This window comes from Oryctolagus cuniculus, chromosome 10 (assembly GCF_051225735.1).
Source record: "Oryctolagus cuniculus isolate XC-2025 breed Fujian yellow rabbit chromosome 10, ASM5122573v1, whole genome shotgun sequence".
NCBI lineage: Eukaryota > Metazoa > Chordata > Mammalia > Lagomorpha > Leporidae > Oryctolagus > Oryctolagus cuniculus.
In genome coordinates, this window is record NC_142876.1 from 41,677,219 (window position 1) to 41,704,867 (window position 27,649).

General features: G+C 44.6%; 1 protein-coding gene across 6 annotated transcripts in view; it reads right to left on the reverse strand.

The window, feature by feature from the left end:
* Positions 1-10,288: 10,288 nt before the first annotated feature.
* Positions 10,289-27,649, reverse strand: part of ELP2 (elongator acetyltransferase complex subunit 2) — a 41,369-nt gene continuing 24,008 nt past the window's right edge. For 2 of the 6 annotated variants that reach the window (XR_011379350.2, XR_016214559.1), the window contains exons 14-22: positions 26,745-26,814; positions 25,495-25,590; positions 25,306-25,363; positions 24,667-24,739; positions 19,469-19,525; positions 17,192-17,313; positions 14,615-14,748; positions 13,973-14,086; positions 10,289-10,769 (exon numbers count right to left, since the gene is read on the reverse strand). Coding sequence is in view for 2 of the 6 variants with exons in the window: in XM_008261210.5 (XP_008259432.3) it covers positions 10,616-10,769; positions 13,973-14,086; positions 14,615-14,748; positions 17,192-17,313; positions 19,333-19,525; positions 24,667-24,739; positions 25,306-25,363; positions 25,495-25,590; positions 26,745-26,814 (1,014 nt within the window). In the remaining 4 variants the exon portion in view is untranslated. Of the gene's footprint in view, positions 10,770-13,972; positions 14,087-14,614; positions 14,749-17,191; positions 17,314-19,332; positions 19,526-24,666; positions 24,740-25,305; positions 25,364-25,494; positions 25,591-26,744; positions 26,815-27,649 lie in introns of all 6 variants that reach the window. The other 4 variants (XM_008261210.5, XM_070050273.2, XR_016214560.1 and 1 more) reach the window with 3 other exon arrangements.

Consider the following 27,649-nt stretch of genomic DNA (forward strand, 5'->3'; position numbering starts at 1 on the left):
GATCAACCCGCTGCACCAGGGCACCGGCCCCCAGCCTTAGTTTTGTAGTTAAAGTTGCTCCCTGTGTGTGAGACTCTGTGTGGTGGTCTCACTGAGCTGGCTCCTGGCCTCCTGATGACGTCTCCCCAAGTGCTCCTGTTCCCAGCTTAACAGGCCTCATGCCTGGGGGCCCCTAGCAACGTGCCCCATTTGCAAGAATTTCTACTAAATATAAGACATTCATTCACGTGTTCTCTCATTCATTCACTCACTTGGTAAAAGTGCCTCTCAGAGTTAGGTCCATGATAATGGAATCAGAAGGCAGGGCAGGTTTGGGGGAGGTGTTGGAAGGCTCTAAGTCAGGCCCTGGGACTACCACCGCTCTTCACCCAGGATGTGGCAGGCACAGGGAGGACACACCCGTGTGGAGAAGCAGATGGGGCCACAGGCAGAGTGCCGGAGAACAGGCCTTCCCACATAGACGAGGCTGCCGAGTTAGAGATGCCGGGAGACCCTCCCAGAGGAGGAGGTGGCGGAGGTAGGGCTGCATCCCACATGCAAAGGCCTAGAGGAGCAAAAAGGCTCAGAGCAGGGCCTTTGATGAGGCTGACGCATGGGCTGTGGCCGTGTGGATTTGAGAGGGTGAGACTGTGATGTGGCAATATGATATGGGACATGAGCATCTCAAGTGACGTCCTGTTATGTCAAATGCCCACTCCTATAATGGCCCAGGCTTAGATGGTGAGGAAGGGTAGAGGTTTTCCCACTAGCTAAAGCCCAAACACTATTGTCTCTCTAACTTGGAGGCAGTGGGAGGCTCTGACTGAGATGGATCAAACTTCCCACCAAATTGCCAACAATGCTGGCGGGGATGGCGAGCGCTTTCTGAGAAGGCTGAACTGGTTTGGATAAGGAAATTAATTTGTTTTCCCTGGGGCCAGCATTGCGGCGTGGTGGGTTAAGCCACTGCCTGTGATCCTTGCATCCTATATGGGTGCTGGTTCATGCCATGGATGCTTCACTCCCGTTCCAGTTCTCTGCTAACAGTCTGGGAGAGCAGCAGAGATGGTCCAAGAGCTTGGTCCACTGCCACCCATAGGGAGACCCAGAAGAAACTCCTGGTCATGGTTTCGGCCTGACTAAAACAGTGGTGGCTGTTGCAGCTACCTGAGGAGTGAACCAGCGAATGGAAGATCTCTCAGTCTCGTCTTTTCTCTCTGTAATTCTTTCAAAATAAATTAATAAATCTTTTTTTTTTTTTTGACAGGCAGAGTGGACAGTGAGAGAGAGAGAGAAAGGTCTTCCTTTGCCGTTGGTTCACCCTCCGATGGCCGCCACGGCCGGTGCGCTGTGGCTGGCGCACTGCGCTGATCCGGTGGCAGGAGCCAGGTGCTTCTCCTGGTCTGCCATGGGGTGCAGGGCCCAAGCCCTTGGGCCACCCTCCACTGCACTCCCTGGCCACAGCAGAGAGCTGGCCTGGAAGAGGGGCAACCGGGACAGAATCCGGCGCCCCAACCGGGACTAGAACCCGGTGTGCCGGCGCCGCAAGGCGGAGGATTAGCCTAGTGAGCCGTGGCGCCGGCAATTAATAAATCTTAAAAAAATTTTGTATTTCCTGCTAGAGTGAGAGCCACACCTCCCTAACAACGCGAACCTGCAGACCTGGCTTTTCTGGCACCCAGGAAATCAGAAGAGGACGGGCACAGTAGCAAGTATTAAGATAGGTACAGTAACAGAGCAAGTTTCTCTCCAAAGTCTGGCAGAGTGCTTGGGTGGACACGGCTGGAGGGCAGGGAGAGAAAGATCCAAACCCCAGGAAGCTCCCTCCCAGAGAGGAAGCTGAAAGGGCAGCCTGATGGAACAAGGCTCCATTGTACCCATACCCCTAATGTTCACAACCACAAAACCCCCAAGTCCTGGGCAGCCCCAGGGCCTGGAGCAGCCACCTTCCCGATACACACTCCTGGGTGCTCAGCTTGTGCTGGTGCTGACTGGGGAGCAGGTCCGCTGGGCCACGCCTCTCCAACTGGTTCCTGTGTGCTGATATCTTACTATCCTTTTGCTCCTTGCTCCCTCCCCCTTATGCAATCGAGACAGGAAGAGGATCTGGTGCCAGCATTCTGTTCACTGACTCACAGAGTATATTCAAGAATGCCACCAGCCGTTTGTGTTGTCAAACTTACTTATCACTGATTACATGCTGTGAACAGAAAGAAAACCATCTGACGCCAGGTGTTTAGGCTTGGGAGGCTGGTACATCGGGCTGGCACTGGCTGCCCTTCCAGCATCCAAGGCTCTTCTGACTTATTATTTGAGAGGCAGGCAGGCTGAGTGAGACACGGACAGAGCTCCCCATCCGCTGGTTCAGTCCCTAAATGCCTGCAATAGCCCAGATTTGTCCAGAGCCAGGAGCTGGGAGAGCTCCCATTTGCAACTTCACCTTCTGACTCCCAGGGTACACATGAGCAGGAAGCTGGACTCTGAGAGCCGGGCTGGGAATCAACCCCAGGCATGCTGATACAGGACGCAGGGCAGGCTTGCTTTTTTTTTTTTTTTTTTTTTTTTGACAGGCAGAGTGGACAGTGAGAGAGAGACAGAGAGAAAGGTCTTCCTTTACCGGCGGTTCACCCTCTAATGGCCGCTTCGGCCAGCGCACCGCGCTGATCCGAAGGCAGGAGCCAGGTACTTCTCCTGGTCTCCCATGGGGTGCAGGGCCCAAGCCCTTGGGCCATCCTCCACTGCACTCCCCAGCCACAGCAGAGAGCTGGCCTGGAAGAGGGGCAACCGGGACAGAATCCGGCGCTCCGACCGGGACTAGAACCCGGTGTGCCGGCACCGCTAGGTGGAGGATTAGCCTAGTGAGCCGCGGCGCCGGCCTTCAGGGCAGGCATCTTAACTTGCATCGAAAGCTCTGTGCCAAACACCTGCCCCTGGCCTTTGGATTTTGCCTTGAAAAACCAGCACACATTGGGCAGCCATCATGGGACCATCTCTGCCTTGAGGTCATCTCATGTTCTTGTCTTACATCAGATGGGTAGGCCCAAGCCACTTAGTGTGTGGCTTTCTTCCTTATGCTATGATTAGTTGAGGGATGGTTTGATCAGAGTAGTTACAGATTTAATGCTTAAAGGTCATTCCTTTGATATAAAAAGGAAATATGCAATTTCAGGACCTGCTTGCATTCCTCTGAAAGCAATGAGGGAGGGAAGAAGCCTTGGAAGAAAGCTGGTGTGGCATGACACTGAGAGAATTAAAGAAAGGGAAATGGAATCCTGATCAAACTACACCTGAAGTATATCCCACCACGGGACTTTTTTCAGTTATGTGATGCAATAAACTCTTGTGTCTATTTGAGATGACTTTCCTGCAACAGAAAGCACTAATGTATATTTAAGACACACACAGGGAGCCAGTGCTGTGGCGTAGCGGGTAAAGCCACTGCCTGTGGTGCTGGCCTCCCATGTGGGCACTGGTTTGAGACCCAGCTGCTCCACTTCTGATCAAGCTCTCTGCTGTGGTCTGGGAAAGCAGTGGAAGATGGCCCAAATGCTTGGGCCCCTTTTCCTACATGGGAGACCTGGAAGAAGCTCCTGGCTCCTGGCTCCTGGCTTTGGATCAGCACAGCTCTGGCCATGGCAACCATTTGGGGAGTGAACCAGTAGATAGAAGATATTTCTGTCTCTGCCTCTCTCTGTAACTCTGCTTTTTAAATCAATAAATAAACCTTTTAAAAAAACTATTAAAAATCTTTTTAAAAAGACATATACAAATAGAAGACAGAAAGTGATTGGGGCCAGGGTTGTGGCACAATGTGTAAAGCTACCACCTGTGATGCCAGCATCCCATATTGGTGCCAGTTTGTGTCTCATTTGCTCCAGTCGCAATAGTCTGGGAAACAGCAGAAGACGGCCCAAATGTTTGGGCCCCTGCCACCCACGCAGGATGTGGATGAAGCTCCTAGCCCCCGGCTTCAGTCTGGCCTAGCCCTGGCCATTGTGGTCACCTGGGGAGTGAACCAGCGGTTGGAAGATCTCTGTCTGCATCTCCTTCTTTCTCTGTAATTCTTTTAACTAAATAAATCTTTTTTAAAAAAGATAGAAAGTGACAATTTCTATAAAAGAACAAACAGAATAAAACACTATGGACTTTAGAGAAAGAATACTTGAAATTAGAGACTAATAAAAGGATTATGCAGGTACCATGAGCTGAAGTTTTAATTATGATAGTGACAGATACAAATTTTGCTTTATTAGATCCCAGGCACCAGACTAATATTATTTACTCTTTGGCTCACTTAATCCTCAAGACAATCTATAAATATGTTACTTTCTCTTTTTTTTAAAAGATTTATTTATTTATTTGAAAGGCAGAGAGAGAGAGAGAGAGAGAGAGAGAGAGTCTTCCATCTGCTGGTTCACTCCCAGATGGCCACAATGGCCAGAGATGCACTGATCCAGAGCCAGGAGCTTCTTCTGTGTCTCCCATGTGGGTGCAGGGGCCCAAGGACTTGGACCATCTTCTACTGCTTTCCCAGGCCATAGCAGAGAGCTGGATTAGAAGTGGAGCAGCCGGGACTGGAACCGGTGTCCACATGGGATGCCAGCGCTGCAGGCAGCAGTTTACCCAATACGCCACAGCGTTGGCTCCATTTTGTTAAGTGAGACTACCACTGTTCGCCTTCTTCCAGAGTAAAACTCTCAATTCTCTGCTGAGCACATGGCCCCCTGTTCTTTTACAAGTTGACTCATTCAGATCAGGATGCAGACAAGGCCCATACCTTGTACTGGACTGACATGTCTCATCTCTTAATCTACAGGCTGTGGGCCTTTGCCACAGCGGTAGGCATCTGCTTGGGACACCCTCATGCCATAGAAGAGTGTGTGGGTTTGAGTCCTGGTTCAGCTCCAGAACCCTGCTCAAGAGCCTCTTGGGGGGCAGCAGATGATGGCTCAAGTACTTGGAGTCCCTGTCACCCATGTGGGAGATGCAGATGGAGTTCCGGGCTCCTTGCTTTGGTCTGGTCCAGCCCTGTGGGCACTTGTTGTGTGAACCAGTGAATGGAAGTTATCTCTGTTTCTGTCTCTCTTGCTCTCTCTGCCTTTCAGATAAAGTGAGGCTTTTTTGGTTTTGTGTTTTTTATTCTATAGGCTGCTGCTTCTGCTTATAATTTATTTGTTAAAGAGACCAGGTCATTCACCCTTTGTCTTCTATAGTTAACTCCTCTCCCCACTCCCAGGCCCTGAGAACCACGTGTTTTCTGACTCTGCAGTTTTGTAGGACCCATTTCTCAGTGAGGTACTGCTGACTGGGTCTGTTCAAACATCAGAACCAAGGCCCAGACCTCTACCCTGGCCTTCCATCTGCAGTGGCCCAGCTGCCCCTTCAAGTTCCCATCTCTGTTAACCCTAGAAGTAGGCACCTGGCAGAGAGCAGAGGGAGGGAGGGCTCCCCAGCAGCAGCAGCCTTGTGTTAGCTCAGCTCCAATTCAAATGTAGCATCTTTAGGTCATTTTCTCCCGTTATGAAAAAAATTAAGCAGGTGGATTAAGAACTATAGAGCTCTTACCCATATACCCATTACCATCATAAACCCTTTTTTATGGGCCAGGGCTCTGAGTTTGTTTGGGAACTGCTGTGAGACAGAACCTCCTCCTGGCAATTCACAATGAAGATTAACCTGTTAAACACTTGGGGGTCAGGTGTTTGGGAGACACCTGGGACCCATATTGGAGTGCCTGAGTTTTATGGCTGGCCTTAGCTCCTGACTTTCCTGAATTCATCATTCTACCTCCTAGGGTCTGCATAAGCAGGAAGCTGGAAACAGAAGCTAGATAGATGCTATGGAACCCAAGCACTCCAATGTGGGATATGGGCAACCTAACCAGTAGCTTCACTGCTATGCCAAATACCTGCCCTCATCTTAACGATTTTTAAGTGTACAGTTCAGTATATTTACCTTGTTGCGCAACTAACCTTCAAAGTTTTCATCTTGCAAAACTGAAACACTCTACCCATTAAACAACCCACCATCTCTTCCTCCCAGTCTCTGGCAACTGCCATTCTATTTACCTTATGTAAGTGAAATCATACAGTACCGTATTTGTCTTTTGGTGACAGGCTTATTTCAGTCAGCAAAAGGTAGGTCCTCAAGTTTCAACTGTATTATATGTCATAATCTCTTTTATTTATCAGACTGGTGTTGCAGTATAATGGGTTAAGCCGCCGCCTGCAATGCTGGCATCCCATATGGGTGCCAGTTCGTGTGCCGGATGTTTCATTCCCATTCCAGCTCCCTGCTAATCTTCCCAGGAAAGCAGTAGGAGATGGCCCAAGCATTTGGGCCCCGGCACCCATGTAAGAGACCCGGAAAAAGCTGCTGGCTTCTGACTTCAGCCTGGCCCAGCCAGCCCCAGCTGTTGCGGCCATTTGGGGAGTGAACCAGTAGATGGAAGATCTCTTTCTCCTTCTGTCTCTCTGTAACTCTACCTTTCAAATAGAAATAAATTAAAAAAAAATTATTTACTTAGTACATACCACACTCTTGTTGATCCATCTCTCCACCCCGCCCCCAATAATGGGCGCTTACATTGCTTCCGTCTCTTGGCTATTGTGGCTAATGTCCTTTGAGCATTACAAATGGTACGAAGCTACCATTAATCTTTTTATGGGGCTTGTTCCATCACATATAGGTTCGAGTGTTCATCTTATTATCCAGCAATCATGGTTTTTATGTATTTCAAAGTAAGTTGCAAACTTCTGTAAACTTCCCTGAAACACTTCAGCATATATATAGATGGCCATAGTCTAACATTTATTTTCAGTCATTCTGAACTGGTATAAGAATGAGCAATTTGGTCTCCTAAGCACACACAGTACATGTGTTCACTTCTGAACACTTTTCCTGGCAGACAAAAGGGCCCATTTTTGGTCATTTTGCTTATGAGAAAATATTTTGGTTATGAGGTAACAAGGGCTGCATTATAGACCTTTATCTTGCCATCTGCTAAGAGCCAGATTGGGGTCTTCAACCATCTTCCACAGAAACACTGGCTGTGGTCCCAGATTCCCTGTAATCGCCCGAGCTCACCTTCTAAGAATCGCTCTTCAACTCCGCTCAGCACTTCTCTGTTCTGGTTTTAATGTTCTGTTGAAATCCTGCTATTAATCTGACGATCTCTCCCCATGATAACAGTGGGTGGCCAGGATTTCCAAGTTAAAAAGAGCATGATTCTGTGTTTTCAGTTTAGTCAATTTGCATAATCTCTCTCCAATCTTACATTTTCTCTTTGCAATCAATAATTAATTCCATTTTCACTGTGGTTCCTGGGATGACAGAGTAGTGATTTGGTTCCTTGCTGTCCAAGGTAATTTGAACAACCCAATCACCTCTCCTCCTTCTAGGAAAGTTGTACAGGTTAGAAAACAGCAGCCACGTAGGCTGGCTGCTGCCTGGCCTCAGCTGGACATTTGGTGCTGTGAACTGAGCCAAGAAATGAGATGGTAAAGGGAACAGCATTCCAGGAATCCTGAGATACTCCTCAGCTGCTCTGAAGTTCCCACTGTCTTCCTGCTTTAGGTGTTACATGCTACAATATGGTTCCTAAGACACTCCCATAGCAGGTCAATATACGTGAATTACAATGCAGACCGGCCAAGTGTATACAGCTAGCCCTCTGCACACTTAGTGAATTACAGAGGTGATTACTTATTGCTGAGGAAGATGCTTCAAGGCAACTTGGGAAAACTGTCAACTTGGAAACTCAGTCTTTCCAAAGCAAGGCCTGCTTCTAGGTAAGCTTAGGGGGTCAGTCCATGGAATCTGCTCCGGAATCCTGCATCCACCACAGTCAGAACAAGAACACTGTGTCAGGAAACAGTACCTGAGGGCAGGGCATGCTGGTCCAAGACTGGCAAGCTCAGGGGCGCACTGCTTTGGTCACACACACACACACATACACACACACACACGGAGCTAACGGCAATTTAGAGATGCAATGGTCTAGAACTGCACTGGCCATATATACATGGTCACTAGCTACATGCAGCTTTGCAGCGACTGAAATGTAGTTAGTCTGAACTGAGAAAGGCTTGCAGTACAAAATAGCTCACTGATTGTAGCCACCCTTCCATTTGTGTGGGAGACTGGTCCCAGAGTTCCCTGTGGATGCTCAAGTCCTTTATGAGACAGTGCAGTATTTGTACACAGGCAATGCATATCCTCCTATATGTTCCCATTCACTTGTTCAGTCCCCAAATGCCCATAACGGCCAGGGCTGGGCTGCAGCCCTGAACCCAATGACTTGAGCTCTCACTGCTGCCTCCCTGGGTCTGCACTGACAGGAAGCTGGTCAGAAGCCAGAGCCAGGAATCAAACCACAGTACACTGATGTGTGATGCAGGCATCTTCACCCCTGGCTAAATGCCCACTCCCTTGCATATAATTCAAATCATCTCTAGATTACTTATAATACCTAACATAATGTGAATGCTGTATGTAAATGGTTCTGCTATATTGTTTAGAGAATAATGACAAGGGAAAAAAAAGCCTGTAAATGTGCAATACAAACACTATCTCTCCTCTACCCCTCCTCCTCCATATATTTTCAATCTAGTTAGTTAACACCATGGTGCAGAACCCAGATACAGAAGGCTGACAGTATGCTGATATATTAATATTTGGGGCATACTGTATTAAAGGACATGTGTCATTAAGAGAAACTTCTAATATGTGGCTTCTAGAGTATTTAAAATTTCCTATGTAGCTCATACTCTATTTCTATTGGACCAGAAATATTATATATTTTACATAAACTTTTATGTAAACCATCACTTAACTCCTTTGGAGGCAAACTATTGTGTGATAATGGCAAAAAAATCCACCAATGGGGCCAGCACTGTAGTCCCGCTGGTTAAGCCACTGCCTGAAGCACTGGCATCAAGGTGCTGGTTTGAGTCCCGGCAGCTCTACTTCTACCTGGCTTCCTGCTTTTGTGCCGGGAAAGCAGCAAAAGATGGTCCAAATGCTTGGGCGCCTGAACCCATGTGGGAGATCCAGATGAAGCTCTTGGCTTCAGCCTGGCCCAGTGGGTAGAGAACCAGAGGAGGGAAGATCTCTCTCTGTCTCTCCCTCTCTGGCTGTAACTCTTTCAAGTGAATAAATAAATCATTTTTTTTTAAAGAGTTAGTATACTTAGTACAACACTTGTGGGGAGCAACTCGGACTATACTGTTACTGGAATTAAGACTTATTCTATGCATCTGCTCTCCCACAATGTGGCGCTGGGAGAGGAGCGTACAGCTTCTACACAGCTGCCTCTCACCAACTTGACAAGCTGCAGGAGCTGATCTTGCTCCTGACTGGAGGAGAGCAGCGTGCTTGGCGTGTGGGTAGCAGAGTTGGGATTGGCGGAAGAGGACTATAAAGGAGGAGAGAGACAACATGCACCAGGAACATCTAAGGGGAACATCTATCTGAAGGAACACCTGTGCAGCCCCTGAGAGAGCCGGCCGGCGGTGTGCCGCTCCCCTGTGGAAGTGGGGAATGTGGCAGGGGGAACCGCCCTTCCACGGAGGTGGAAGGGACGGCAGCCAACCCGGGAAGAACCAGCAGCAAACCCGGGGAGGGCCGAGCAGATGAAAGAACAACGCAGGGTCCTGTGTCGTTCCTCCACGAAGACGGGGAGCGACAAACTATTTTTTCTTTTTCTTTTCTTTTTTTTTTTTTTTTTTTTTTTAAGATTTATTCATTCAAAAGGCAGAGTTACAGAGAGGCAGAAGTCTTCCATCCACTGGTTCACTCGCTAAATGGCCACAGTGGCTGGAGCTGTGCCGATCTCAAGCCAGAAGCCAGGAGTTTCTTCCAGGTGAAAGGACCAAATGACTTGGGCCATCTTCCACTGCCTTCCCAGGCCATAGCCGAGAGCTGGATTGGAAGTGGAGCAGCCGGGACTTGAACCGGTGCCCATATGGGATGCTGGCACTGTAGGTGGTGGCTTTACCCACCATGCCACAGCGCTGGCCCCAGTGCTGGAACCTTTAAAAGGTGAGGTCCAGTGGGAAGTGATTAGCCTTTAAGAGAAGTTAGTGCTTTTTTCATGGGAGTGTATTCTCCATGAGAAAGCTGTTACAAGGAAGTTGGCACCTCCCCCTGATTCTCTCTTATTTTCCATCTCACCATGTGACCTCCTTCTCTACATGCCACTGTGATGCCATCCACACCAAGACCCTCACCACAGGCAAGCAGAGCAGCCCCCATGCTCCTGGAGCTGCAGAAATGTGAGTCAAATAAATCTCTTTTCATTATAAAGCACTCATCTTCAGGTATCTTCTTTTATCAACACAGAAGGACTAAAGCAAATGAAAAGTCCCCAAATAGCAAAATCAGGCAAATCTGGTGATGAAGAATGAACAGAAAGGTTCTTAGGGATACATAAAAGCAGGTCTACAGGTCCCAGAATCTCTGAAGATCGGGTAAAATTCTGGGTGTGTGTGTGTGTGTGTGTGTACACACTGCGTAATAAGAAAAGGCTCTGTAGCTCTCACTACGTATCAGAGGGTCCAGCATCCAAATAAGCACTGCTGCTGACTTATGTATTTACACGGCAAGTCTTTGAAGTCAGCACGTAGTTATGAGCCCACTACAGTGCACGTCTGTTAACTTTAAGGATCTTCACAGTGTGGTCTTCGCCACAGCTGGCAAAGTGTAACCAGTCAGCATCGTCTTCACTCTGTTCACATTTTCCACTGCAGTTCTTCCAGCTTAACTTTCTGACAGCAAGCGTATGACTTTGGCTGAAAACAAAGAAAAACCATGAAATCAATGTGTTATAACCACAGAATATTTTACTAGGTGTCACTACTTGTTAATTTGATGACTACGGGGCTGGTGTTGTGGCACAATGGGTTAAACTGCTGCTTGTTCTCAGCTCCTAGCCCAGCCCTACCCACTGCAGGCACCAGTGGGATGAACCAGCGGGGGGAGTTTTCTTTACCTCACTTTCTCCCTGTCTCTCAGATAAAGAAATAAAAAGTACAGAAAAAGGTGAAAGATTTCATAAACGGCACAGGAAAGAAGTCTGCGTCTTCAGTGTGACCTCTAACAGCAGGACCTGGGCCGAGACAACCACACCACTGCTCCCCGTCTCCCCAAGACCCTACCTGGAATGCTACCATGCAGATTCGTAATAGCTCTCTACAGAAGTGCAATAGCCTCTACAAATCCAACCTACAACTGAACACACTCAAGCCAAAAAGCAGTAAAGTGAACGATCTAAGTAGATTTCAAGGCAGTCAACGCTGAAAACAACAGCAGAGCACAAGAACTGACACTTTGAGATTCTGAGAGATCCTGTCACCAGATATCCTCTCAAGATACATAGCTAAGAATGAAGTATAACCTTGAAGTAATGAAGCACATTTTAAACATCTGCCCACCAGGACACACACAACCAAATGAGGTCCCTTCCAAGTGGTCACCCTGGAAGGTTCTAACAAGGCTGCTGTGCCACAGGTTGTCAGAAGTTCTTGTAAAGGAAATGCTTCCATATCATGCAGACTATGACATGAGTGCTCTCAGTGAGAACTCACCTTCGTTGGAGGATGAATTTGATTTTTTTTCTAAAATATTTCTATTCAATTATTTGAAAGGCAGAGATAGAGATAGAGATAGAGACAGAGACAGAGAGAGAAGGAGAGACAGAGGTTCTCTCCCCAAATGGCCATGATGGCCAGGGCTGGGCCAGGTCAAAGCCAGGAGCCAGGAGCTTCTTCTAGGTCTCCCACGTGGATACAGGGGCAAGGACAAATTTGATTTTTAAAAATATTTATTTCATTTATTTGAAAGGCAGAGTGACAGAGAAAGGAGAGATAGACAGAGAGATCTTCCACAAGCCAGTTTACTCCTCAAATGGCCGTAACAGCCAGCCCTGGGTCAGGCCGAAGCCAGGAGCCTGGAACTCCATCCTGATGTCCTGCATGGGTGTCAGGGCCCAAGTACATGGCCATCTTCCAGGGAGCATGGTAGGAAACTGAGCAGTGGGGACCTGAACCAGCACCTTGATATGGGATGCTGGCAACACAGGTGGCAGTGTAACCCTCTGCGCCAAATTCTGTACCTGCCTCCTTCCTGTGCTTTCTAAGGGACTACTGCTGGGGCCCAGATGGAAGTAATCAGGGTACCAGGTTAGGCAGCAAGCTCTGTGGACAGGCAGAGTAAAACGAGGACAGGAGAAGGCAGAGGAGCAGGAAAAAAAAAAGATTTCAAGTGCCTGGAATATGAAATTTCATTGTATTTCTTCCTCTTCAGCAAGCCAATAGAATGAACCATTTCAACAGCTAAACTCAGCACCACAAGGTGGGAAAGAAGGGAGGAGTACAACAGCAGAATCTAAACAATTATAAGAAGCACTAATGTGTTAGGTAAATACGGAGACAAGCTCCACCAGAGGACATATCTTTCAAAAGATGTGGCCTCACAAATTCCTTTCCCATTAAGCTTTTCACCCTTGAACTGTATTTTAAATGGTATGGATAAATGAAGGTTGAAGAAAATATAATACCTACTGGTATTAGTGACTTTGGTAGGTTTAGATATCTTTAAAAAGTAGATTAAAAATGACCCCTGTGGGACCAGCGTTGCGGTGCAGCAGATTAAGCTGCTGCCTGCAAAGCCAGCATCCCATAGTGGAGCACCGGTTCCAGTCCTGGCTGCTCTGCTTTCTGTCCAACTTCCTGCTAATGTGCCTGGGAAAGCAGCGGAAGATGGCCTAAGTGCTTGTACCTCTGCCACCCACATGGGAGATCCAGATGGAGCTCAGGCTCCTGGCTTCGGCCTGGCCCAGTCCCAGCTCTTGGAGCCATATGGGGAGTGAGCCAGCAGTTGGAAGATCTCTCTCCCTAACTGCCTTTCAAGTAAAAAATTATCTTTAAAAAAAAGATCCCTGCTAAGTGGGTGGGGGTGGGGGGAGGCTGTAAACAGCAGGTGCTCTACCTATGCTCACATGGCAAAGGCCTGTGCCCACGGTATGGAGCCTACAGAGCACTTGCTGTGCTTGAAAGTCAGTCCCAGGGCTTTGAGGGCCACACAGCAATTTGAACTGTTACTGAGGGGAAGTGCTCAGACACAAGGAAACAAGCACCATCTGTGATATAATATAATATATATAAAATATATTATATCCTCAAAGAGTTGTATTATAATTATGTCTAAGTGCACCCAAAAGATGTATCATTCTTGGGTGCTTTTTAAAAGTTCATAAGTTTCCAAAAAAGTGAAGTGAAATTAACTTCAAGATGCAACGACTTTGAACTTCTCTTGACTATTGAGGAACAGGATTTTTTTGTGCAAATTGTTGAACTCTTTACTTAGTACAGAGTTGGTCTTCTGTACATGAAGTTAATAAAAAATGGATCTTAGTGGAGAATGGGACTGGGAATGGGAGAGGGAGGAGGTGGAGGAAGAGGAGTGGGAGTGGGAGTGGGAGGGCGGGTACGCTGGGAAGAATCCTCTATTCCTAAAGTTGTATTTATGAAATGCATGAAGTCTGTATTCCTTAAATAAAAGGTTTCTTTGGGGGAAAAAAATCATGAGTTTTTAAAAAAAGGAAATATATATATTAACAACAATATATATATTATATAACATACCAAAGCATGATCTGTAAAACACTTCAAAACATCACAAACCTTTTAAATTCAACTTTATTAATTAATTAATCAAATTCCAAAACACACCATTATGAAAGCCACTTTCTTCTCAAATCTCTCTGTTGCTTGTAAGAACAGTATTATGTAAACAAGCAACGTGGCCAAGTGAACTTCTAAAAACCAAAATAACATACTAACAAACATCACTTTCAAGTGGTACTAACACAGTACCACTCAGTAGTAAGTATCCCAGAGGGAGATTTCTGCTCCTCTCTGTGAAAATGAGACATAAAATCTGTCATGAAACATTTTTATCTAATCTGATGAGAAGAAAAACAGGAAGTAAATACCTTTGACTTGTTTCTACACAGCGGGCCCAGTCATTTACTTCTGGAACTTGATCAGTCTTTTTCCAGGTGTACAAGCAAATCTTTCCACGCTCTAATCCCACGGCAACCACATACCTGTTTTTAAGGGAAGGGGAAGGCAGTGATTGATTTGGCATGGATTTTTCTCTCCATCATCACTTTAAAGTAGTTCTTACAGGGTCCCACGTGTCCCTGGCTTACAAAGGACTCTGAAGGTGTCAGCCCAGGATACGCTGCACTTGTCTTCTGTGCCCACAACAAGCCTGCTCTCTACAGAGGGTACATGCAGCTTTAGTCTTCAGCTGGCAGAGCGCAGCAGCCAGCATTCCCCTGCTATCCACAGGGACCCCTGTTCTATCAGAGATGCTTGTTACGGAGTAAGCACCACCATCTGTCTTTGGTGAAATAAGAACCTTCAGGTCACATCTGTAGGGTCTAGTTAACCATACTGAGTCCCTGAGTTCTATCAATTTAAAAATTCATATGAGAAACATAAGAAACTTTGAAAACCACAGCAATTTAGAAGCAAAGCAAACCCACAAATGAAATGGTAAGAGGACTATGCGCTGAGAAACCAAGCAGTCCTCTTAAAGAAATCAAACTGAACCCCATCCAGAGACTGACCTTTGGGAAGAGTTAAGCACCGGGCACACACTGACGGCCGTCACAGAGCCCCCTACATCCAGGACCGAGGAGCAGGGGCCAATGTGGTGTTCAACGCAGTCGTCATTGGAGTCGCAATCACCCCAGACAACCACCTAATACAGATAACACTTGTAAGCTTTCTCTTTGCAAAGATTCTAGCAATTTGCTAGAGAGTTTTGATGGCGCAAATAATACACAATATTTGCTCTGGCATTTAAAAGGGGCAGCATTCGCACTTACATATGATGTTCAACGGCTCAGAGCAGATACTGAGTCTGGGAGACCTCAACCACCTAAGTTTGGTGCAGACAGACTGTCTCAGCCCGGAGGCCAGAGGAGCATCTAGCATGCTCTTTATTCTCACAAACTAGCTGATCTGGTGGAATTCCATCAGCTGTGTCCTCAATGAGGGGCTCAGGCACCTCGGGGAAAAGTCACCAATCAAGTCTCCTTGACTCTTCCTTTATACCATCCACTATTCAGAAAATCAACTGACCTGGGCCGGCGCTGCGGCTCACTAGGCTAATCCTCCGCCTAGCGGCGCCGGCACACCAGGTTCTAGTCCCGGTCGGGGCGCCGGATTCTGTCCCGGTTGCCCCTCTTCCAGGCCAGCTCTGTGCTGTGGCCAGGGAGTGCAGTGGAGGATGGCCCAGGTGCTTGGGCCCTGCACCCCATGGGAGACCAGGAAAAGCACCTGGCTCCTGGCTCCTGCCACCGGATCAGCGCGGTGCGCCGGCCGCAGCGCGCCGGCCGCGGCGGCCATTGGAGGGTGAACCAACGGCAAAGGAAGACCTTTCTCTCTGTCTCTCTCTCTCACTGTCCACTCTGCCTGTCAAAAAAAAAAAAAAAAAAAAAAAAAGAAAATCAACTGACCTATCAAGAAGACCTAACCTTGATGATACCCCTCAAGAAATGAGGCTTCTCTGGAAAGCCCATGCCACAGGAGTATGTCATTGGTCACAAGGGAAGTAGACGACAGTTTAAAAAGGCAGGACCACACCAAGGTCCTGAGCAAAATGCTCTGCCCAAGCAAGCAGGACATGCAGTGGATGCTGCTTGGTCCACTTCATCCCAGAAATATCCCTGAAAGTCCCAGCTGGACCACCTGCTGCCAGGCCCGACTGTGAAGCGAAGAAGCAGTCCTGCTTCCTCAGCATCCAGCACAGCACAGATAAATAAATACCGGGAAAGAAGCGAGCAGGCAAACAATACAAATGTTTAACCTGACTGACCCCATGCTCATGCTTGCCTTTGGCTTCAGGGGGCCAGGAGAGGAAAGGAAATGCTAAGTTGCCTCACCACCTCTGCTCTGTAGCAAATGCTAACAAAGTTCACTTTAAATATGAAGGGGCCAGAGCTGTGATGTAATGGGTAAAGCCACTGCCTGCAATGCAGGCATCCCATACGGGGGCGGTTCGAGTCCTGGCTGCTCCACTTCTAATCCAGCTCTCTGCTAATGGTCTGGAATGGCAGTAGAAGATGGCCCAAGTCCTTGGACCCCTACACCCCCATGGGAGACCCAGAAGAAGCTCCTGGCTCCTGGCTTTGGATTGGTGCAGCTCTGGCCGTTGCGGCCATCTAGGGAGTGAACCAGCGGATGGGAGACCTTTCTCTCTGCCTCTCCTTTTCTGTGTAACTCTTGACTTTCAAATAAGTAAATAAATCTTAAATAAAAATAAAAAGAGTATGAAATCACAGGAAAGACACAGGCCAGGGGATGTTTTTCACAGAATAGAATGAAGGTCATGTCCAGGAATATAATGCTAGCTAATCTGTTTTGATAAAATCAAAGTTTGGATCACACATAGATCTGTTCTACCACTGAACAGAAATGTAATTATTCATAAGGAAAAAATGTCTGAAGTCACACAAATATTAATCAGAAAACTAAAAACGGAGGTTAAGTGCTGTGTGCAGCTGGTTAACCTGCCATCTGAGATGCCTGTACCCCGTATCAGTGCTGGTTTGAATCCTGGCTCCTCTGCTTCCCATCCAGCTTCCCGTTATGCATCTTGGGAAGCAGCAGATGCTGGCTTAAGTACATGGGCATCTGCCATCATGTGGAAGACTAGGATGGAGTTCTGGGCTCCTGGCTTCAGCCTGGCCCAGCCTGGGCTGCTGTGGGCATTTGGGGAGTGAAATAGCAAATGGAGGATCTATCTCTCTATCTTTCAGATACATGGAAATTTAAAAGTAATAAAAATCAACACTAAAAAAAAAAAACCCTAGAAATTCTTCCGCCCTTCTCCCCCACCCACCACCCTCTTAGTTTCTTGGTATCAATCCATTCCATTTACTACTCTTCTTCCACTGGGGCCATCTGATGAAAGTCATGTATCTGAGAAGTCTTCCCTTTGTATGTTTGATATTTCAGAGAAATGTACTTAGAATTTAACAAGAAAAGCCTTTTCAGTGTGTGTATATGGAAAACCTGGAAGGCAATATACATAAATTGATTTTTAAGCTGTATCATAAAGGCAGAATGTTTTTTACTCAAACATACCTGTAAAAATATTATCCCACATTTGAAAAGGGTAAGTTTAAAAACAAAATTACCTTTTTGTCCCGACTCCCAGTGAAGAAATACTTGCTATCAGGACTCCAATCACAAGACCAAATAATTCTACTGTGCACAGAAGTGATTTTGTTGGTGAAGGCAAAGAGACTGAACACTGGGTCTGAATCAAAGAAAAATGCATACACCACTCACAAAGCAGAGAAAGATTTTTTTTTTGCCCTTTTCAAAGCTCTGTGTGTTGTTTATGGTATGTCATGGGGCCCACCAATCAATGTACAGATGCTGATCTTTCCAACAACCTGGGGCCAGGCCACTGACCCCTCCAGCAGAAGGCTGAGGGCACACAGTTACTTCCCTACAGGGGGGAAGTGGTCTTTATGTCAGCTAGTCATTCTGTAGTGACGAGGGACAGCTATGTTAGAACTCAACTAAAGGTTCAATTTACACCTAGGGAAAAGCCTGAAGCAGTTTAACTATACTCAGGAAGAAGTCAAATTCTCTAATTAGCTCAGGCAAAAATATTAATGTACCACTTAACCAACATTAAAAAATAAAATTAAAAAAAAAAAGAGGGGTTGAGGGGTGGCATTGTGGTGCAGGTTAAGCCACCACTGACAATGCCCACATTCCATATTAGAGTTCCTGTTTATGTCCTGGCTATCCTGAGAAGGCAACAGATGATGGCTCAAATACTTGAATCCCTGCCACCCACGTGGAGACCCAGAGGGCGTTCCTGACTCCTGGCTTCATCCTGGCACAGCCTCAGCAGTTGTGGGCATGTGGGAAGTGAACCAGCAGATGGAAAACCTCTCTCTCTTTCTGTCACTCTTTTAAATGAATGAATGAAATCTTTAAAAAAAAAAAAAACACTCAAAATATTTTCCTTGTTATATTTAAACACAAGGTAACATCTACCCTTATATGGATAGAATGTAAAACCTAACTGCTTATGAGGAGAGTGTACCTATTAATCTATAGTCCATAAAGATGCAACAAATCAATATAGTTGTCGTTAATACTGTTTCAGCTTTTAAAGTAGTAAACAATGCATAGCAGATCCTGATACGGAAAAAACTAGTCAACACATATTGCTAAGTATGTTTTACAGTCCCTGAGCACTCTCTAAAATTTAAGAAACTAATGGACTAGAAACATCACAAGATTCAAATGTATGCAAGTCATACCAATAGAAAAATAAAAAACAGGATTAAACACCATGATATAGATACTATGTAAAATTTTTCTACGAAAAAACAACTGGGGAGGGGCAGGCGCTGTGGCATCAGTAAAACTGCCGCCTCCAGTGCTGGCATCCCATATGGGCACCGGTTTGAGTCCCGGCTGCTCCACTTCTGATCCAGCTCTTTTCTATGGCCTGGGAAAGCAGTAGAGGATGGTCCAAGGCCTTGGGCCCCCAACTCGGGTGGGAGACTTGGAAGAAGCTTCTGGCTTCGGATCGGCCCAGCTCTGGCCTTTGCAGCCAACTAGGGAGTGAACCAGAGGATGGAAGACTCTCTCTCTCTCTCTGTGTGTTTAACTCTTGACTTTCAAATAAATAAATAAATCTTTTTTAAAAAATTGGGGAATAAAAATAGGCCAGTGCTGCAACAACGTAAATCTTTTACTTCCTTGTTTTTTTCCATTTATGTCAAGATCAGAGTAGAACTTTGCCCAGGGATCAGATGAACCACAGATAAATGCCTACACACCCTTCTCCACTATCAAAGTAACAAGGGAGGGTAAGAAAGGGCTAAGGATAATGGTCTAAGTTTGGTAACTTAAAATATATTTGTAAGATTTCAGAGAGGAAAGAAACTATTCAGTCACAAGTATACATCCACCCATCTTCACTGCTCCTGCCCCATAAAATCCCATCTCACCTGAGTCATCTATGTGGTTTCGTGGCGGCATTCTACAGCCATTTGTAAAATTCAAATTTTCTACACATAGATTTTTGTTTCTTTCACTATGATGTCTGAACACCTGCTCTCCTTACTACATAATCACAGAGGTCAACCCAAAGATCACCTGCATTCAAGCCTTACAAGCAAGGCCAAGTCTTCCTCATTATCTAAGAACTTTGAAAGGCTTCACGACCAGGAGGCTCTGCTGCCCTTCACCTTGTTATCTTTCCACTTCCCTTAACCATTAGCTTCTTAATATTGATAAGCTGCTTTACCAAACTCAGCTGAGATTAAATCTTGTCTTTTCCATAAAGACCAGGTTCGATCTCTGGAAACAGCTAGTAGGAACTTGTCATTAGGTGAGAACGCCATCTGCGTGACAGTCAAACTGTGGAAAACTAAATTCTGCACCTGTTTCCAAGATGTAGTGTTCCAAAGAATGATAGCTGCATGTTCTTTCTTAGCTGCCTGTAGGACAGAGATGAAACAATGAAGTTATTTAAGAAGTAAACTGAAAATATTTTTAAAAATAATACATCATTTGTATATTTTATGTATCTGTTTAAGGGGAAAAAATTCCTAGGAGAGATCACACACAAAGGCTAACCTCTGGGAAGGAGAGAAGACTGGGATCACAAATGATGATTCACTGAGGAATGATGTCAAAATCATAACACTTCACTTTTTATAAGAAAAATATACTCAGCTATTAACAGCTTAGAGGTGCAGGCATTATGGCATAGCAGATTAAGCTGATACTTCGGACACCTGCATCCAGTATCAGTTGGCATCCCAGCTCTGCTTCTGATCCAGCTGCCTGCTAATGTGCCTAAGAAGGCAGTGGATGAGTCCAAGTACCTGGACCCCTGAACCCACCTGCATGGAGTTCTAGGCTCCTGGCTTTGTCATGGCCCAGCCCTAGCTGTTGCTTTTTTGGGGAACGCACCAGACGATGGACAACCTCCCTTTCTGTCACTCTCATCACTCAAATAAACAAGTCTTAAAAAAAAAAAAAAAAAAAAAAAAAGCTCAGGGACTTCCACTTTTGGTGAATATGAAATAACAGGAACAACCTACTCTATATTGTTCCACATCAAGGTGCCTGGGTTCAATACCCAGACCTGGCTCCCAATTCCACCTTCCCACCAATGTAGACCTGGGAGGCAGCAGTGATTGTTCAAGTAGTTGGGTTCCTGCCACCAATATAGGCGATCTGGACTGCTGACTTTCTGAGACTATCAACAAAATCAACAACTTATGGTTATCTTTCTAAAATGCCCCGCTCACCACCAAAAAAAAAAGTGGGAGATGGGAGGTAGGAGAGAGAAGACACAAATTGCCAACAAGAAAGGGACCATCATAAGGAAGTACACAGATATTAAACAAATCATAAGGAAAGTCACAAATAACTCTGTGCCAGTAAATCTGACATTTCACATGGGATTAACCTGCCTGAAAGATGCAAACTACCAACCTGAACTCAAGAAAAACTGGATAGGATAAATATCCTTATTTACTTCTACTAAAGAATGTCTATGTTGTTAGATACCATCCCACAAAGAATTAAGAATTAGTTGGCTTTACTTGAGAATTCTAACTAAAATTAAACAAAGGCAAATTCTACAAAAACCATTCAAGGAGGAGATATTTCTATGGGGCCAGCATTACTCTGGTGCCAGAATCAGATGACGCCAACAGGAGGGAAGAGAATGGCACAGCACTATCTCTCATGAATTATATTTAAAAGTTGCTAAGAAAATTTTAGCAAAGTGAATCCAGCAATACATAAAAAGATAATGCAGTATGAGGAACCAGGGATTGGTTCCAGGAATGTAAAACTAGTTTATCTTTTAAAAAACTAATCAATGTAATTCACCATATTAATAAAAATAAAGACCCAAATAAATGAGAGGCATATCTCATTCATATTTCAAAATACCCAATATTGCTAAAATTCCCCTCAAATGAACCTATAGATTCACTGTAATCTCCGTTAAAATTCCTACAGGTACTTTTGTAGAAACTTTAAGTTAAGCTGATGCTAAAATGTAAAATAAATAACCTAATATAACTAAAATCACCCCTTAAGGTAAGAAGAGAGTTGGAAAACAGTTACTTCTTAATTCCAAGGTTTCTAACAGAGTATGGTATTAGCATTATATCAAAACGATCAATGGAGGGGCCATGGCTCACTTGATTAATCCTCCGCCTGTGGTGCCGGCATCCCATATGGACACTGGGTTCTAGTCCCGGTTGTTCTTCTTCCAGTTCAGCTCTCTGCTGTGGCCTGGGAGGGCAGTGGAGGATGGCCCAAGTGCTTGGGCCCTTGCACCCGCATGGGAGACCAGGAGGAAGCACATGGCTCTTGGCTTTGGATCGGCGCAGTGCCAGCCATAGCAGCCATTGCGGGGTGAACCAACAGAAAAGGAAGACCTTTCTCTCTGTCTCTCTCACTGTCTATGACTCTACCTTTCAAAAAAAAACAAAAACAAAAACAAAAACAAAAAAAAACCAAAAACCACGATCAATGGAACAAAATAAAGCCTAGAAATAGACCCAGATGTATATAGACAGCTGACATTTTAAATTATTTTTTGGGAGGCAGAGACACAAAGAAGTGACAGGGAGCTCCTAGGCACTGTTTACCTGCCCGAATACCCAAGAAAACCGGGGTGGGGTTCAGCCTGGCCAAAGCTGGAAGCTGAGAACTCCACTGGGTCTCCCATGTGGGTGGCAGGTACCCAACTACCTGAGCCATTACCCGCTGCTTCCCAGGGTGTGCATTAGCAGGAAGCTGGCACTGTGAGCAGAACTGACTCAACCTCAGGCACCCTGATGGAATGTGGCTTTCCAAGTGGCTCTTACCAGTACCCTAAATGCCTGTCCTGACAGCTGACTTTGACAGAGGGACAAAAGGCAGTACTGCGGCAAAGGGAACACTCTCTTCAACAAATGACACTAGAACAAAGAAAAATCCAAGGGAAAGGGAACCAGCTTCAGTCTATGTTCTATGCCAAATATGAGATTTAACTGAAAATGCTTCATAGGTTAAATGTAAAACTTAAAGTCTGTGTAACTCCTGGAAGAAAACAGAAGAAAAGCCTTGTGAACCTGAGGTAGGCAAAGATCTCTTAGGTACAACATGAAGCACAAAAAACAATATGGAAAAACTGATAAATTGAGCATCAACAAAATACAAAATCTCTGCTCTTTAAATGACACCATTAGGACAATGAAAAAGGAAGCCCCTGGGAAGAATTACATATAAAGCCCATATCTAACATGGTTGTATATAGTGTACATGAGGAAACTGTCCAAACTCGGCAATAAGGGAACAATGCAATAAAAAAATGGGGAAAAGACTTAAACACATATTTTACCAAAGATGATACATGAATAGAAAATTAGACAATGAAAAGATGTTCAACATCTTTAGAGAAATTCCAGTTATAGCCACAGTAAACTATTACACAGCTACTGGAATGGATGACGTTAAAAAATCTGACCATACTAAGTGGTGGTGAGGGTGTAGAACAACTGAGAATCTGACGCTCGTGGGGCTGTATAATGTATAATCACTCTGAAAAATAGGCTGGCAGTGTCTAGAAAGTTAAGAAATATATCTACTACATCACTCAGCAGTTCCACCCACAGGTGTATGCAAGAGAAATGAAAGCACACATCTGTGTGGAGATCTGTACACTAATGTTCCTAACTGCTCTATCAGTAAAAGCCAAAACACACAAAACAACCCAGATATCCATTACTAAGTGAACAGGTAAATGGTGGTGTATCTGTTCAAGTGAGAATAAATCAGCAGTCATAAGGAATGAACTACTGATACATGCAACAACATCCCAATAATTATGACGAATGATAGAAGCCAGCCTAAAAAAGAACGTACACTCTCTGTATGGGTACTTTTTCAAAAAGTCCATGGAAAAATGTGTATTATGGAAAAACTATGCACAGAATTCAAAACTTTGGGGCACCCAAATAAGCCATCAATGAATTCTATTTTCATGAACTTTCTGAAGTGCCCTCATATGATTCCACTTACATGAAACCTGAGAAAATGCAAGCTACTCTATCGTGACAGAAAGCGGATTAGTGTCAGCAGGGAAAAGGAAGGATCGGGAAAGAGGAATCACCATCGGGCATACAAAGTTTTTGAGGGCCAAAGGATATGTTCATTATCTTGATTGCACTTATAACTTTACAGCTATAAATATTTAAAAACTTATCAAATTGCTCACTTTACACATACCATTTCTGTTAATGACACCTAAATCAAGCAGTTAAAAAATATTCATTTCAAAGGAAAATGCATATACTTGGTACAAGTAAGCCAACTTGAAAAGGGAAGAATAATCAATTACATGATTGATAGTACCTTAAGCTAAAAACAAATCAGTGGCTCAGCAGAAGCACAGCCATTTGAACTACTGAGCCACACTCTTCCCAAAGTTCTCTGTAAAAGATGGCACTCTCTGGGGCCAGTGCTGTGGCACAGTGGGTAAACCTGCCACCTGCAGTGATGGTTAGAGTCCTGGCTGCTACACTTGGCGATTCAGCTCTCTGCTATGGCCTGGGAAAGCAGTGGAAGATGGCCCAGGTCCTTGGGCCCCTGCACCCACATGGGAGACCTGGAAGAAGCTCCTGGCTTCAGATCAGTTCAGCTCCAACTACTGCAGCCAACTGGGGAGTGAACCAGTGGATGGAAGACCTCTCTCTCTGCATCTCCTTCTCTCTCTGTGTAACTTTGACTTTCAACTAAATAAATAAATCTTTTTTTTTTAAAAAAAGATAGCACTCTCATTGTCCTCCTCACAGAATCTATTAGCAGGGTATAGGGGGATGAAAGGGAAACACAGCACTGTTTCTTATAATGTCTCCCAAGGAAGATCAGCCTCCACAACAAAAGCAGGAACACAGGGGCCCATATAGATAGGCATCTCTCACCATCATATTTGAAATAAATAAATACATTTTAGAAAATACATAAAGGAATGTGTTGAGTTTTAGATCCTTCAGACAACCCTTTGTAATTTATTACGTCACCCCCAAGGATGTGTATAAATTCTGAATTTTGAGTTCAAGATCATTCTCCTGGACAAATGCAGAACCGTCCTGTGCTACAGTGGCCAGCTAATGTGGTCACCACCCTGCGTTGCCCTTGTATGGGCCAAGGGACTCTACTCACTTAGGTTTGTGCCAACAGTTTCTTAAAAAAAAATAAAAACTTTGATGGATTTCACTTCAGGCCTTTCTTCCTCATTCCCTCTGTCTCCAAGGTTTCAGTTGTTTAAAATCAAATTTTTAGATATCATTCATTTTAAGATACCTGATTAAAATAATTTTTGAGCAGGGGTATAAATCAGCTCCAATTGAGTATTTAAGAATAAAAATATGCAGCTTTGAAATAGATTTAAAATGCAAATACAAGCTTTAGAAGGGTCAGAAGGGAAAGAGAGATTGAGAAAGATTCAGAGAGAGCAGGTATCAGTAGCCTTTCACACAGAATACTGTCTCCACCACTAGCAAACTTGGAGGAGCCAGATGATCCAAATAACCTGTGACCAAGTAGAATCAAAAGGAAAATTCCCTACCTTACAAGCTGAGGCAAGCAGAGTCTTTGCATTGTTACAAGCAACAGAAAATATTTCATAACCATGTCCATATCTAAAATTTAAAGAGTAAAGAGAGAAAATGCATAATCTCTGTACATATTAGTAATAGTACCTAATCTCATGCTGCAAAATTTTACAAAGCAAAAAGGATAACATCAACCTCTCTAGCCAACATATAATTATCTTAAGGAACATTGTATTTTTGTCTAGGCAAATATTTGGGGAACAAAAACAGGGAGATAGAGAAAACATCAATTCACCAAGAGGTAATACAATTCATTCAAACGACAACAAACCATAAACCACGGACAGGTTTTAATGGGGAAACACTGACGATGACAACACAAAATTTAAAATAACAAAACTTAAAAATCTTTAAAAAAAATCTGTTGTGTCTCTACTTTTAATATTGAGATCAATAAGTAAACCTAACAAATAATATAAAAATCAATGTTTAATTTGATTTCCACCCTTATGAAGAGCCACTAAAAGATCTACAGAAGGATTAAAATGTAGGTAGGAGGAAAGCAAAGGGAAAAAAATCAAGTTGTGTGTATACTGGGGGCAGTGAATGTCCCAAGTTATGATAGAATCAGAGCTAAGCACAGTTTAACTTACAGTTTTTGAACTTCAGGCCACAAAGTATTCTGCAGAAGATGATCCTCAGTGGGAGGTTCTATAATTAATATACAGTATTTCAATTATTTTTTCTATTTCCATCCAAATGAAACAGTAAGTTCTATAGCACATACTTAGGTCAGCAGTATCAGATACCTTATTGTGTACTAGTGTTTTATCATTTCTTACCAGTAAGTAGAGAGGGTTGAAAGGCCATTGGGTGATACTCAAAACCAGTACTGGTTAACAGCTCCTCTTCATCAGGAGGCTGAGAAGCTATATCTCCTAAAGAAACACATCAACTTCAATGACTACCTCCTATACTGTTTCAATATTAAGGTCACCAGTTAGAAAGCAGTGACACTCCAAAGTGGTATAATTCAAAGCAGAGTCCGTGTGATTTCAAAGCCAAGGGTATTTCTACTACCCAGTATTTTCCAAATATGTTCCTTGCAGCATTAGTCAATATTTTAAAAATTCTTTCAATTGTCTTTTACTTAACAGTTCCCAAATATTTAAAACCATGCAACACAAGGCTAGCATGTGGCACAGCAAGTTAAGCTGCCACCTGCAATACTAGCATCCCAAGTGAGCACCACTTCAAGTCCTGGCTGTTCCACTTCAGATCTAGCTCTCTCCTACTGAGCCTGGGAAAGCAGTAGAGGATGACCTGAGTACTTGGGCACCTGCCACCCATGTGGGAGACCAGAATGGAGTTCTCACCTTCTGATTTTGGCTTGGCCCAGCCCTGGTTGTTGTGGCCATTTGGGGAGTAAAACAGAGGATGGAAGAAATCTCTCTCCCTCTCTCTGTAATTTTGCCTTTCAAATAAAATACATCTTTAAAAAAAAAACAAAACTGCACAATAGATCCTTCATGTTACCCATGTTGACACCTGTGTTTGTGTTTCATGAATCATACACTGGGAAGGGTGCACCTATTTCAGTGGTCTGTGTACACAGGTACTTATCATGAAATATTTATGGAAAATCAATGCATGTATTGCAATTATGTAAAAAAAATTGGGGGCTGGTGTTGTGGCACAGGGAGTTAAGCCTCCACCTGTTATGTTACCATCCCATACAGGCACCAGTTTGAGGCCTAGCTGCTCTACTTCCAATCCAACTCCCTGCTAATGACCTCAAAAAGCAGCAGAAGATGGCCCAAGTACTTGGGCCCCTGCATCCACATAGGAGACCTCAATGAAGCTCCTAGCTCAGCCCTACTCAGTCCTAGCTGTTGCAGCCATTTAGGGAGTGAACCAGTGGATGGAAGATCTATTTCTCCCTCTCTCTATAACTTTACCTTTCAAATAAATTAATTAATTTAAAAAATCAGCTGCATCAAACCTTAGGTATACATTTTATCTAATATATACATATTATATTGGGTTTTGAGTATCACTACAGGTTCAGTAATTTTGGAGACTAAAGACTTACCCTGAAAGACAGCTTTATTTGATAATCCCAATGCAGGGACAGTGGCTCCTTCTGGAAGATCATCATCTTGCTAGAATGAAAAGAATATGTAAGTTTTAAACACTATAAGTTACTATTACCCCAAGCACTACAAAAACATTGCACTCATAAACGCTAAGAAATAAAGACCACTTAGTGTGGATGTCTGCCTGCACCTGCACTTCCTGAACCAACAAATGCAATGTACTCTCAAGAGCTAGGCCCTACCTAACCCCAAATCCCAACCACCCATAAAGTAGGTATCCTGTTATCTATGAGCTCATCAAACCCTAACAGCTCAATGGGTTTCAGGGTCTGGCAAGGAATGCAGCAGCCTGAAAATGGAAGATTTAGAGCTCTCCTTCCAAGAGAGTATCACGGGCACAACCCTGGAATGCTCGTGTAAACACAGACATTTCCCTGGGGTCGGCACTGTGGCGCAGTAGGTTAATCCTCCGCCTGCGGTGCCAGCATCCCATATGGACGCGGGTTCGAGACCCAGCTGCTCCTCTTCCGATCCAGCTCTCTGCTATGGCCTGAAAAAGCGGAAGATTGCTCAAGTCCTTGGGCCCCTGCACTCGCATAGGAGTCTGGGAAGAAGCACCTGGCTCCTGGCTTCGGATCGGCACAGCTCCGGCCATTTGGGGAGTGAACCAACAGAAGGAAGACCTTTCTCTCTGTCTCTCCCTCTCACTGTCTGTAACTCTACCTCTCAAATAAAAACAAACAAACAACCCAGACATTTCCCCAAAACACGTAATATTTGCATCAAACATATTTTAGTAACCCAAAACTGTATTTTAAAACTTCCTAAGACTTTCAGAGTTTTCAAGTTATCCCATGTGAAGACATATGCTAAACATCAAAATGGCCACAGGCCCATTTGC